At 38.4% G+C, this 13818-nt stretch overlaps 1 protein-coding gene across 2 annotated transcripts in view; it reads right to left on the bottom strand.

Moving 5' to 3' along the window:
• The window catches only part of PEX10 (peroxisomal biogenesis factor 10), a 159621-nt gene that overhangs the window by 129741 nt on the left and 16062 nt on the right, over positions 1 to 13818 (bottom strand). For both annotated transcript variants that reach the window (XM_044062995.1, XM_044062993.1), the window contains exon 3: positions 4450 to 4530. In XM_044062995.1, coding sequence (XP_043918930.1) covers positions 4450 to 4530 — 81 coding nt within the window. The remainder of the gene's footprint in view (positions 1 to 4449; positions 4531 to 13818) is intronic.

Here is a 13818-nt window from a genome sequence, read left to right as displayed (position 1 = left end):
ACCACATAACAGTCCATCTTTACCATTAGTTGTCCTGGAAGAATGTGGTCCTTGAAGGCTGTCGGAGCATTCTGTACAGCTAACATTTTTTTTTTATTGATATGCAGGTGCATTTGACTTGGTTTCCATTTGCCCTGAATGCACTTCCCCCTGCCAGGTGAGCCCCCCATGCATGGTCTGATGCTTCCGTTGCTAGGGTTTGGGCGGCAGGGGGTGGTGTGAAAGGTAGTCCCTTGTTTTGGTGGCAGGCCTCTGTCCACCAAAGGAACTCTAGGCGTAGGCAAGGTATGATAGGAATCATTGTTTCTAGGTCTTGAGAATGTTGACACCATAGGCTTTTTAGATACCACTGTAGTTTCCTCATATGCAGTCTTGCATATGGAATTAGAAGACTGCAGGAGGCCATGAACCCCAAGGCTTGCAGTATTTGTCTTGCAGAAAGCAGGGTTTTTGTGGCCACTTGTCTGAAGTAGGTTGTCAAATGAATTTGTTTATCTGGCGTGAGGTAAGCCATCTGGGAAGTTGTATTCAAGCTTGCTCCCAGGAATATAATTTATTGACAGGGTACCAGGTGTGATTTCTTTTCGTTTATGGTGTACCCCAGACAAGTTAGAATCCTTTGTACAAAGGCCAGATGATTCAAAAGTATGTCCTGGCTTTCTGCCTGAATTAGACAATCATCCAGGTATGGGTATATTTGAATATTTCTTTGCCTGCAAAATGCAATAACTGGAGTCAGGCACTTTGTGAATACCCTGGGTGCAGTAGATAAGCCAAAGGGCAGTGCAGAGAACTGAGAGTGTGTGTAGCCTGCTTTGAAGCGTAGGTATCTTCTGCAAGATTCCCTGATTGGGATGTGCAGGTATGCTTCTTTTAAATCTAGTGTTGCCAAGCAGGCATCTTTGCCTAGCATAGGAAGTAATTGGTGAAGAATCAGCATCTTGAATTTTGGAATCGCTAAAAAGGTGTTTAGAGTAGACAGGTCCGGGATAGGATGCCATGTATTGTCTTTCCTGGGTACCAGGAAAAGTCTCGAGTAGAAACCTTGTCCCTTTTTCTCTTCTGGTACCAGATGAATAGCTCCCATGCTTAGGAGAGAAAGTACTTGTTTTTGGGCCTCTGCCCACTGATTTGGGGGTAGGTCCGGCCACCCGTTTGGTGTTGGCAACGTATGAAAGTGAAATCTGTATCCCTGGGACACTATATTTAAAACCCATTTGTCCAGGGTAATGAGTTCCCAATTCTTTGCATGAAGAGCAATCTTTCCCCCCAAAAGGGGCAGTCAGTTGCTAAGTGCTTGGAAATTTTAAAAGGAAGTCATTGAGACAGTTTACCATAGGGGGGAGTCTTATTCCCAGATTTGGAAGTGGAGGCCCCCCACTGCTTAGTTCTGTGTGTTCCCTGGGACTGAAACCTGGGGTTTTTGCTGTGTTTGGGTTTGGCTTGAGAAGACCTAGAAAGGGCTGGAAAGGACCAATTCTTAGATGGCCAGTGCCTACTAAATCTAGGAGGCTGAACTTGTAAAAAATCTTTAACAGTTTGCATATATTTAGCCTTGTTGCCAAACAGGCGGTCCTGATTTAAAGAAGCTTCCAACAATTTAGCTTTAACATGATCAGGCAAACATTGCTCCTTATGCCAAGCATACCTTCTGAGCACAGACCCAGTAACAGCAGCCCTGCAAGAGGCCTCTAATGAATCAAAACCACACTGCAAAGTATGTTTTCCAACATGTTCAGCAGAATGCATTAAATCCTGTAATTCTTTATTTTCCACACAGTCAGAAATCAACATAATTTTCAGTTTAAGCAGTCCAATAACATGTTGCTGATACTTTAACATATGATATGAAACTGGCAGTTTAAAGCCCTAATGGCAGGTTGCAGAAGTGTAAACCTTCTTACCCCATCTATCCAGCACCCTGGAGTCTCTATCAGAAGGGGTAGGATTTTTAGCAGTAGAAGCCTTAATGCCCTTGGGCCCCTGTGAAATAGTCTCTGGATCTGTAATAGGATTTTTAAAAAGGAGCTTGTGGGACTCAGGGACCCTATCTGTCAGGTTTTCTGGGAGCAGGAGGCAGGGAATCAGGGCCCAAACTAGATTCCAAAAAAGCATCAACAACAATGTCTAGTACAGGAGGAATAGCTAAAGGCCTATGGTGAGGTAGGAAAAGGAAATCTCTAAGCCTCTTTTTTGAATCAGAAAAATCCTGGCTTTCCCACTGGAAATGCTCCCTTAGAGTATGTAAGGTTTCCCCAAAAGAAAAATCCTCAGGAGGGGGAGCAGAGGGAATGGAGTCCTCTGCATCAGAATCTTCATAAGTAGAGAAGGGCAAATCCAGATCATCAGAAGAATCAGAAAAAACAGAATCCTGATCAGAAGATTCATAATCAGCTTCAGTCCTAGGCCTCTTAGAAGGGGGGGGGGTTGGCTACCCCTGATTAGAGTTATTAGATCTTCAGCCATTCTTAACATTTGTTTTTTAGGCATAGAGGCCTGAGCATGTGGCCAGGATGTTTTTTTAGGCATGGATCGAGATTTAGGCCTAAGTAAAGAAGGAGGCGTCAGTTTAATATTCAGGTCCATAGGCCTAAATACACCCTCAGAAGCTGGTGCCTGCACAGTGGCTCTGGACCCATCCAAGGTAGAGACATCCGCGGGTTCCATAGTTGAAGCATCTTGCTGCATACCGGACTCCGAATGGGTCTCAGTAAAGGCCTGCAAATCAGAAGTAGCGGGTATCAGGGGCTGCAAAAGCACCTCACTGAGTACCGGTGAACTGGCGATTGGCTTAGGGGAAGCGTCGTCGGCAGTTTTGGATCTCGGCAGCCTATCTTTGTCTTTGTGTTTTTTCGGAATCCCGGAAGTCGGATGGCTAACCGACGACATTTCTGGATAAGTAACAGAGAACCGAAATATTTAGAGGCGAAAATATACAGACGACGGATAGTGCACTGATTAAATAAAGCACAAAACCGACAGCAAGGTACGTCATGGTCAGGGCCTAGGCAAGGAATACAGTACGAATGAAAATCTTTATGAGGTATTTGCTTTCCACAAGTAATGCAATTATTAACTTTTACTGACATCGGTAAGGAGCAAGAAAAAGTTTCCTCAACAGGGTACTTAGCTTTAGTTGAAGACTTCGGTTCTGAAACTCGAAAACGAAAATTTCAGGAGTCGGCCGACCGGCACTTGTGAACTACTTCTGTTTCGGGCACCACAAGGCAAGAAAGACTGATGTAATGGTGTCGGCTGCATGTTTTATACCTGACGACCTGATGTCATGGAAGAAGGGACAGCAACTGACGCTGGACCCAAGACTTTATTAATCAGGCTGAATGAGGGCTACCTGCAAGCAGATAACCCAAATGTAAAGACTGCAACAGTGAAACATGAAGAAACACGAAGAACATCAGTTCAAGAGAGATGAATTTAAATCAAAAGACGAAAGGACAATATTGGTGGCCCAAGATAGTGGACTACATACATGTTGGTTTACAAAGTCCATTGAACATGTAGGAAAACAGACAGATGTAGATTTTGTAAAACAGACGTGGAAACAGTCGCACATCTTGTTGCTGGTTGTGATATACTAATGGCAGAAGGACTGTATACTGAAAGGCTTAATAATGTGTCAAGACTGTTGCATTGGGGATTGTGCAAACATTATAATATTGAAGTAGTTGAAAAACATTGGAAACATCAGCCACAAAGCATTATTGAAAATGATGATATTTATATCACATTGGTCACCCATTACCAACAGTTCAAACAATAGATGTGAGAAAACCAGATATGGTAGTCCAAGAAAATTTGAAAATAAGACAGAAGTAGCATTGATCATTGAAACTACACCCAGTGACTACAATATGTACAGAGAGACACAAAATGGCAGAAACGAGGGCAATGTGGAAGAAGGATACCTAAACAGTTCCAATAGTATTAGGAGCAAAAGGTCTTATAAAAAAGAATTTGCAAGCGTATTAGATATGTTACCAATACGTATAAACTCCATATGAATTGCAGGAGAAGTCATTACTGGGCACATTGTGGGAGCTGCGAAGAGCACATCTGGCTATCAAAGACTGACACAATACTAATTTCATGAACTTTAATCATACTTTGACTCAGGAATGGGGTCCTTTCCATCATGGTATTAGAAACCCAAAAGATTTAGAGAAATTAATAAGGAAGAAAAAAATGTTTGGGTGTGGGAAGGGAGAAGGAAGGTGGTCAGCAGTATAGACAAGCACCAAGAAACGCAAAACAGTCACATATTTCATAAAATGAGATGGTTAGAACACATACCTCTATTTTATTCACTCGTCTACCGGACTGCATGCCTAGTAAAAATTTCAGATAATATTGTAATAAACTATAACAACATTTCATAGCTAGACAGGCAGATGTTTTGCCTACTGACACTAAAATATGACTCAATGTTACCTGACAAAGTGGTAAGGCAAAAGTACATCAGGTCAGCAAGAACTTCCACCTCCTTCCTCCACTCCAGCCATTTCCTTGCACCTAGTACAGCAGAGACAAAAATCAGCGTTGTGTATATAGTACCAAAAATATGGATAAAGTATAAAGAACTGCATTCAGTCTTTAAATTGTAATATAAATATGAAGACAACTGACATACTTTTTGAAAACAAACAGCTTTTATAAAAGTGTCAGACATAAAAACACACTGGAGGATTTCTTTTTTGGTACTGATTTTAATGAAAATGACTGCCTACCCAAAGACTTGCAATCAGTCTACATTTTCAACACAGCAATGTAGCTCACCAAATTGTCATTCCTTAAACTCCAGAAATGCTTAATGTTGTTATTGCTTGCTGTAGCTTCCATACATAAGCTAGCCATGCTCGTAACAACACTGCTCCAAAGAGAATATTTTTAAATAAAATAGGGGAATGCAACCTGCATGCTTATTATAGTATTCATTTAATCTCTCTCTGATTACTTGCTGAATCTAATTCAGCACCACAAACAAAATGAAGCCTATCCCAGTACTTAACAGGTGCAAAAAAGAGACACATATCCTGGATGAGGAAGCAGCCCTCTATAGGGTGCATGTTTGTATGCACGTGCGCGCGTATACACACACACACACACACACACACACACACACACACACACACACACACACACACACACACACACACACACACACACTCTGCATGCACATTTATGAGCAACACAGAATAAATACAATTCACCTACAGCATGTCTTTGGAATATGAGAGGAAACTGAACCATATCCCAAAACCCATATGGACACAGGAAAGACACACAAGCTCCTCAAAGAAAGCATTAAAGCCAAGAATGAAAATGGGACCCAAGTGATGACGGACAGCAACATTAACTACTCCACTAAACACAAAGCAAAATACTGTCAGTCACCACCACTCAAGAAAATAACAAAAGTATTTTTTTTAGTTGCAGTGTCCTGAAAGTATGCAAGAAATGAAGATTCCTTCACTTAATTTTGTGTGTGTGTGTGTATACACATATATGTATGAAATGCATCACGCAACTACCACCCAGTTACTGCCTTCTCTATTCTGCAACTTCCAACATCTGTGCCCTACATCATCTTAAAAAAAAAAAAAAAAAAAACAACTTGGTGGACTTAAAATGAATAACCCAATCAGAAAGTTCACTATATCACTTACCAACCACCCTTGCACTAAAAAGATCATGTTCAGCTAAAATGCACTTTCCCTTACTGTTCTTAACCTCATTCATAAATCAAAGTCTTTCAACATTATTGCTTTTTCTCCTCAATTTTATTTCTTTGCAAATTACTCCCACTGTCTTATAAACCCTTTTCTCTGCAACTGTATTCCCTTGCAAGCTATTCCCACTATCTTACAGACTTGTGTCACACCTATTCTCTCTCTCTTATCTAAAAAATTAAATTTTCTCTCATAATTTTTATCCAACTCATTTGCCATATTGGTTACCTTCCTATGCACCACCTCCACTGACTTTGTGCTCCAACTTTTTGAAAGGACCTTGAACTGCATGCAGTTCTTAAGCATAAACCTGACCAGTGTACAGTAAAATGGAATTATCTTAGTATCCTACCAGTCTCACCTCAGAATACGTCCTACTGTTCTTGATGATTCAGAACACCAGGTTCCAAAACTTCCAAATTATTTTTATACGTAGTATTAAGAATTGTAACCACTTCACCCATCTATGTACTCCACATACAGACTGCTGTGTCACCATACAATATCTCATATTCATTTTCTTAAACTTCATGTTCCAGTTATCAGTCCAACCCTTTCTTTCTCTCTCTCTCTCAACATCTAAAAATATTTGTCAGCAGGGGATTCAATATTTATCAGCATGGGAAAACATGGTTAACAGACCATGTTGCTTTGCCAAGGATGGTATGAACCTGTCCCCTGTAGGCATTTGAATACTGGCTAAAACTTTATCCTATCCCACAGAGCCTTTTTTAGGCAATGACAAATTGACAAACCTACAGACATACCAAAATCAACTCAACTATACCTCAAGGTGTTATTGCTCAATGCTAAGAACTTAAAGAGAAAACTAGCTTCCAAGCCATTCTCACCCAGAATACAGACATCTGTGCAGTTACTGGGACATGGTTTAAATCCGCCGAAAGTACCACAGCAGTGCAAGGTTTCAGTGTCTTTCCACACTTTTAGACCAAGAGATACATCTCCACCTTTAGTCCCTGTGTATCAATATGCATCAATAACAAAACATACATCTGGGGTGGTTAAGCAGATCACTACAGATAAAATCCTGTGCCATATCCTAGCAAGCTATAGGTCACCCTTTCTGTCCCACAAAACTCATAGCACAGTCTTAGACCTCTGGTTTGGTTAAACAGCATGACATCCTGGAGTTTCTCCACTTGCAGGTCACTCTAGATAAAATCCTGTACCATATGCTAGCAAGCTAGAGGTCACCCTTTATATCCCACAAAACTCATATTGTGTACGTAGACCTAGTGGAGACATTTAACATCCACCTAACAGCTTACTCATAGTGGATTTTAATTACTCTTCCGTAGACTGGGAATAATGCATGTCCCCAAATTTGCAGGCTCAGAGATTGCTGGATTTCCTAAATGCAAACACCTTTGACCAGTTAGTGCATACGCCCACTACAGGTTCCAAAATACTGGACCTCCTATTAACAAATATGGAAGAATGCTACCCCCCCCCCATGTCACATCCTCCCTGGTAGGGTCCGACAATAAAGCGGTCTCCTTCAAAATCAAAATTAATTCAGTAATCCCAGTAGACCCAGCAACACTATTCAAAGACAAATCAACTTTTATAAAGAGATAGTGTATCAAAATTCAATGCCCTCCAAACCAAGAAACACAGCAGCCCAATACACAATTGTTCACAGAAACTCTGTACAACCATGTCAATGGCTGCATATAGGCTGTTGTACCTACCAGAAGTAAACAAAAACTAACTCCAAAAACAAGCCACTTGGTGGCATCCCAAATTAAACAAGTTATACAACAAAAGGAAAAAAAAAATATCATGACTAAAATCAGGAAGTGTAATGCAATAAAGATAAGAACTCGCTCATCAATCTAAACAGGCAATCAAGAAGTCTAAATAAGCCCAACAAATCCAGTTTTGATATTAAGATAGCTTCCTAGGTAAAACACAACCAAAACAGAGAAACATATCATGGATAAAGAAGCCTTCATTCAGCTATGTAAGAAATCTAAAAGGCAGCACATAGCAGTGTGCTGAACTTGTGGTTAATGCTGCCACATTTACTGAGCTGGGCGATATAGCAAATCAGATGGCTGACATAGGTTCATAGGTAGGTACTAGGCTATTGGCCCTAGGGCCTATATAAGCCTAGCCAAACGGTACCCTGGCTTTTGCCACCCAAGAAAATTATTTTCCTGTGCCCCTGTCAAGCAGAGCCACAGAAGTGATCCCCAGGGTGAATTTCCTATCTCCCATCCAATCATCAAGATTTGGTATAGATAGGTAGTTTGTTCCAGAGTATGGTAAGTCTCTGGGACAGGAATCTATCCCTCCAGCATGTTGTGTTTATTGTGGTGACAAGGTTTAGGTCCCTAGATCGTGTAGCTTAGAGGGATTGGGATTTCTTTAAGTGGAGCATGTCCAACAGCTCTGGGTTTGACATAGCTTTGTATGTTAGGCAGAGATCGCCTCTGAGTAGGTGATATGCGACAGAGTAAAGCTGGAGTTTTTTGAGACGGTCAGCATAGGGCATCTGTTTGAGGCTGGTAATCCTCTTTGTGAGGTATTTCTGTGGCCTTTCCAGTTGTTGTAGATGTCTTGTGAGGTACATACCAAAAGGGGTGTTATACTCTACAATGGGTCTAATGACTGATGAGTAGAGGGGAACAATTATCCTACTGATTTCTCAAAAACAGAAATTGTCTGAGGAACAGATCAAACATAAGAGGCAAACCTCTGGGCATTCTGCAGACATCTAGACAATTGAGAGGTATGTCAGAGACATATCATTGTCAGACATCAGGTTCACACTGAAAATGCATGTCCAGACAAACCCTACTAATCTAGCAATCTTCTGTCTGTATAACAGCAATACTTACTATCAATCTGGACCCATTTTTGGAACTTTGTCCCCCATTTTGTTGTGCTGTCTTCACATTTCTTGTTCTTAGAGATACTTCCCCCTACCTTCCTTGAAGCTGTAGCCCCCACACCTCCATAACGTCCTCCTCACAGGCAAGGAAAAGGGGCAAGTCCAACATGAAGGGCATAATTATAGCACTGCATTGCTATGGCATTGGTTAATGGAAAGACAACACAGCTGCTTCGGATGCAAGTAGCAAGTGGGAGACACCAATTGGTGCACAGGTCATCACCTGTTCATGAGCATTGCCTACAAAAAGAAGCCTGCTGCCTATGGAAAACAAGTCTGAACTTGTCTACACAGAGACAGACTGCGACTACACAAACCTAAACATTAGCATTATTTTGCGGAAACACTTCAGCACTATAACAGGTATGTCAATCAATTAAGCATGTAATGGAATGCAAAAGGAGGGATGCAATAATGTGACATAGGAAGTTAAACACAAGGTCACAGTAAGACTTGCTGGACTCGTATGTATCTATGGCCATTCCTGCTGGCCTGTCTGCAGTGACACAGATCACAGCTCTGGCCCCTGAGTTACCCCAGCAAAGGTCAACTCACGTATGACTACTACTGGAGCGTCTGTTGTCCAATACTGACTGTGACACTGCTAGGCCAGCTACCTGGAATGTTGTAAATATTCACGTCACCTGTGACAAATTCAGTTCCAACTTTATTCCTGAATCACCCCAAGAAATACCTGCAAACATAACCCTTCCAGCTATAAATAAAGTGCATGTCAAGGCTGTGCTAACTAAGGCCAAGAACATAGCCTCAATAGGCCCCAATAATATCCCGGGATGCCTCCTGAATAATCTAAAATATAACCTATCAGGGCCACTGGAGTTACTATTTAACTACAGTTTCAAAACAGTCCATGCTACGAGAATGAAGGACTACAATGGTCATCCTTCTTCATAAGGATGGACCATCAACAGATCTCAGAAACTGCAGGCCCATTAGTCTGACTAGTCTTATATGCAAAGCAATGGAAATAATTATCATGGACATGATCAACAAAAGCACAGGAGATCTTCAGACACTGGATCCATCCCAGTCTGGCTTTGTCAAAAGAAGAAACTCACTGGTTTAAAAAAATCAAAACTATGACAATAAACAAAAACGGACTTCGTACAAGCAAACCTTCAGTCTTTATTACACCAATAATCCACCAGATTGAGCGCTTTCATCTGCCCTAAGCAGATTTCATCAGAATACTTCATTTACAGTGCCTCACAGTTTTATACTATTCTTAATAACATAATTGTTCAATAATCACTAATGAAATCAATCTTTCAATAATCACATACAAATAAAAATAAAACAATTAGTTTCAATGACTTGTCTAAGCCAATTTTAACCCTTTTGTACATTACTATTTCTTTTGTCAAAAAATTGTATTAAAGTGCTGCTGTGCATGTTGATGAATTAACATGTTTTGATTAAAATAACTTGTTTAAATAATATGATATAAATTGTGCAACGCATTTTAATAAAAATCAAAATAAACATAATTAAATTTCAGTTAAAATAATCCACCCCAAAGGTGTTCTTTATATATTAACTATACTTTAAATAACTGTGGTACTTTTGCTGTTATGTTTAAAATTAATAGTGAATGAATGAATAAATATTTAACAATATGAGGGGTCAATTAAAAAGAATATTTTAAAATGAGTGTTTGAAAATTACCAATTCATCTCCAAAAAAATTAAATAATAATCAAAATTATAATATATATATTGAACATTAAAATCTAATAAAATGTTATATAAATATATATATAAATAATTATGTGTGTATACATATTTCAAAATATAAATCTTTAAAAATATCCTAAAATTATTGTTGTATATATGTATACATTCATATAAAATGACAATTAATATTTATGTTATATTCATAAAAGTGGAAAAGTATTATATTCTTTATTATACTATTGTTACATGTATACCAATCTTATAATTATACTTGTTACAAATCTGGGATGACAAGTTTATTTATAGTTTATTTATTTTTTCGATAATGGATGTTTAAAGTGTAAAATTTTCCTATTGTAATTTCTTCTTGCAATTTTTTCTTGTTTTTTTCATTTTTCCCTTGGTTCAATTAATTATAAGATTGGTATACATGCAACAATAGTATAATAAAGAATATAATACTTTTCCACTTTTATGAATATAACATAAATATCAATTGTCATTTTATATGAATGTACACATATATACAACAATAATTTTAGGATATTTTTAAAGATTTACATTTTGGAATATGTATACACACATAATTATTTATATATATATATATTTATATAACATTTTATTAGATTTTAATGTTCAATATATATATTATAATTTTGATTATTATTTAATTTTTTTGGAGATAAATTGGTAATTTTCAAACACTCATTTTAAAATATTCTTTTTAATTGACCCCTCATATTGTTAAATATTTATTCATTCATTCACTATTAATTTTAAACATAACAGCAAAAGTACCACAGTTATTTAAAGTATAGTTAATATATAAAGAACACCTTTGGGGTGGATTATTTTAACTGAAATTTAATTATGTTTATTTTGATTTTTATTAAAATGCGTTGCACAATTTATATCATATTATTTAAACAAGTTATTTTAATCAAAACATGTTAATTCATCAACATGCACAGCAGCACTTTAATAGAATTTTCTGACAAAAGAAATAGTAATGTACAAAAGGGTTAAAATTGGCTTAGACAAGTCATTGAAACTAATTGTTTTATTTTTATTTGTATGTGATTATTGAAAGATTGATTTAATTAGTGATTATTGAACAATTATGTTATTAAGAATAGTATAAAACTGTGAGGCACTGTAAATGAAGTATTCTGATGAAATCTGCTTAGGGCAGATGAAAGCGCTCAATCTGGTGGATTATTGGTGTAATAAAGACTGAAGGTTTGCTTGTACGAAGTCCGTTTTTGTTTTTTGTCAAAAGAAGCACATGCTTACTGATTCTGCTGGATTTCTTTGAAAAGGTCACTAAGGCAATGGATAAGAGGAAAACCATGCATACTGCGTACCTAGATCTGGCTAAGGCAGTTGATAAGATACCCCACTCTTGTATTGTCAACAAACTTGCAGAACTAGGTATAATCCCATTTATATCATTCTGGATAGCTAGCTGTCTTACTGATAGAGCATAAAAGGTAGGAATCAATGAGGCCACCTCCTCAAATAGGTTGGTCACCAGTGGAGTCCCCAGGGCTCTGTGCTAGGACTATTCCTCTTTAGCATCTGCTTCCCTCTTTGGTATGTGCTTCTTAGATGTAAAAGCCAATGTCAAAGGCCTCTGGCTAACCAAGTTCACAGATGATTACAAACTGGGAGCAATCAGTGAATCAGCCTAAGATGAGAATACTCTTCAAAAAGGTCTAATACACACAAAAAGTTGGTTCCAAAGCCATAGCTTAAAACTGAATACCAAGAAATGCATTATAGTACTTTTTGGGAAGTCTGCCACCCCAGGTAACTACATCATCAATAACACAAAAAGTTGATTCACTAGTCAGGGACCTGGGAACTCATGTAGACAGTAACCTATCATTCGACCAACATATGTCCAAGGTAGTAAGAAAATCCTTCTATGTTTTTTAATGTATAAGCAAGGGCATGTTATCTAGGTCCAGAGAGGTCATCATACCACTGTACTTGGCTCTCATCACACCCATCACAGAGAGTGTAATATCCCCTTCGGTATGTATCTGACCAGACACATTAAGCAACTGGAACTTTATTAGTATCAATCCCTTTTCCTGGCCTCTCTTCCTGCTAGCACTCTCTCTTTCTCTCCTCATTTTTCCTCTCCACATTTTTTTCCTTCTACAGTTTCTTCTTCAACAAGTTCACCAATTCCCCCCAACCTCCTGACATCCTCTCTCGTGTATTTTTTCTTCCTTTTCCCCTTCTTTTTCATTATTTACTGTAAGCTCTTGACAATCCATCCAAAAGTACCCTCCCCCCTTTTTTTTAATACAACCTGCATTCAGGCACAAACCATCTTGCTGTATGTCTTTTCTTCCCACACTGGTTACACTGTACTTTGCCACAGTCATTAATTAAATGACAAAAGTCTCCACAAAAGAAACATGATTTAGGTTGGCCAGTATACTGTAATGTCCCTTTATGACCAGCACAAGAATAACACTTGGCAACTGTTTCACCTTTTTTTTTTTTTTTTTGCACATTTCAAAACAGCTTCCAGCCTCCCCTCTACTCCATTCCATAGGTTTCTCTCATCTATACTTTTCACAATATTATCAACAGTTTTATGCAGACCCTGCATGATGTTTTTATCATCTTCATCCAGTTCATTAGTTCTAAACTGCAAATTAACATGTTTTAAACATTTAAGTTACTACTAGAAAACAACTTCATTTTTTTACACAGTTTCAGAAATGTCATTATCAATCCATCAGTTTCAAATGTTAAGTCACAAAACAAGTGTGTCTCAATACGTATAAAATACAGAATTTCTTAAGCTTTAAAACCCAGAACAGTTACCGATTTGTCCCACACATTACATCTATCACAGTCATTCTTTGTTTATTCCCACAGTTGATCTTCTCTTCTTTTCACAGTTTTATTTAGAGTTTGTTGCTGCTCTCTTTTTTTTTTTTTGCCTGTTGTCATTGCTGCATATATTTTAGTTAATGCATTATCTGCTGCCACAAAACCAGAGTCCTCAGTTTGTTGCAGCTTTTCTCTCTTATTTTCTGTCACCTCTGCTGCCAAACCACCTGGTTCCTTTGTCACATTACCATCCTCAGCACTTTGAAAAAATGATCTGTCATCTATTCCCATGAAACAGCAGAACTGTCCCGTGGATCATCCTGCTCAATTATTTTTAAAAGAATATCATCTGCAAGCTCTCCTGGCACCAGTTATGTTATCTCCACCACTTCATTTGACTTGCTTGCTTTCTTCTCCATGGAGACAGCTAGCTGCTGCTCATTTGTAACATCCACCAAACAAGAATCTTTGCTTACATTCTAAATCTCATTATCAAACAAATTCTTCTCTAAATTCTCAAGCTCCACCACCAAACTCTCCAGAGCTGTTTTCTCCTCATCCATGCTGCTTCTTCCCTTAGACTTCTTCCTTGCTGCTGTAGGAGCTC

This window comes from Protopterus annectens, chromosome 2.part1 (assembly GCF_019279795.1).
Source record: "Protopterus annectens isolate FY-2018-M chromosome 2.part1, PAN1.0, whole genome shotgun sequence".
Lineage (NCBI taxonomy): Eukaryota > Metazoa > Chordata > Ceratodontiformes > Protopteridae > Protopterus > Protopterus annectens.
The sequence above is the reverse complement of the archived record's forward strand: the minus strand, read 5'-3'. Positions and strand labels throughout refer to the sequence as shown.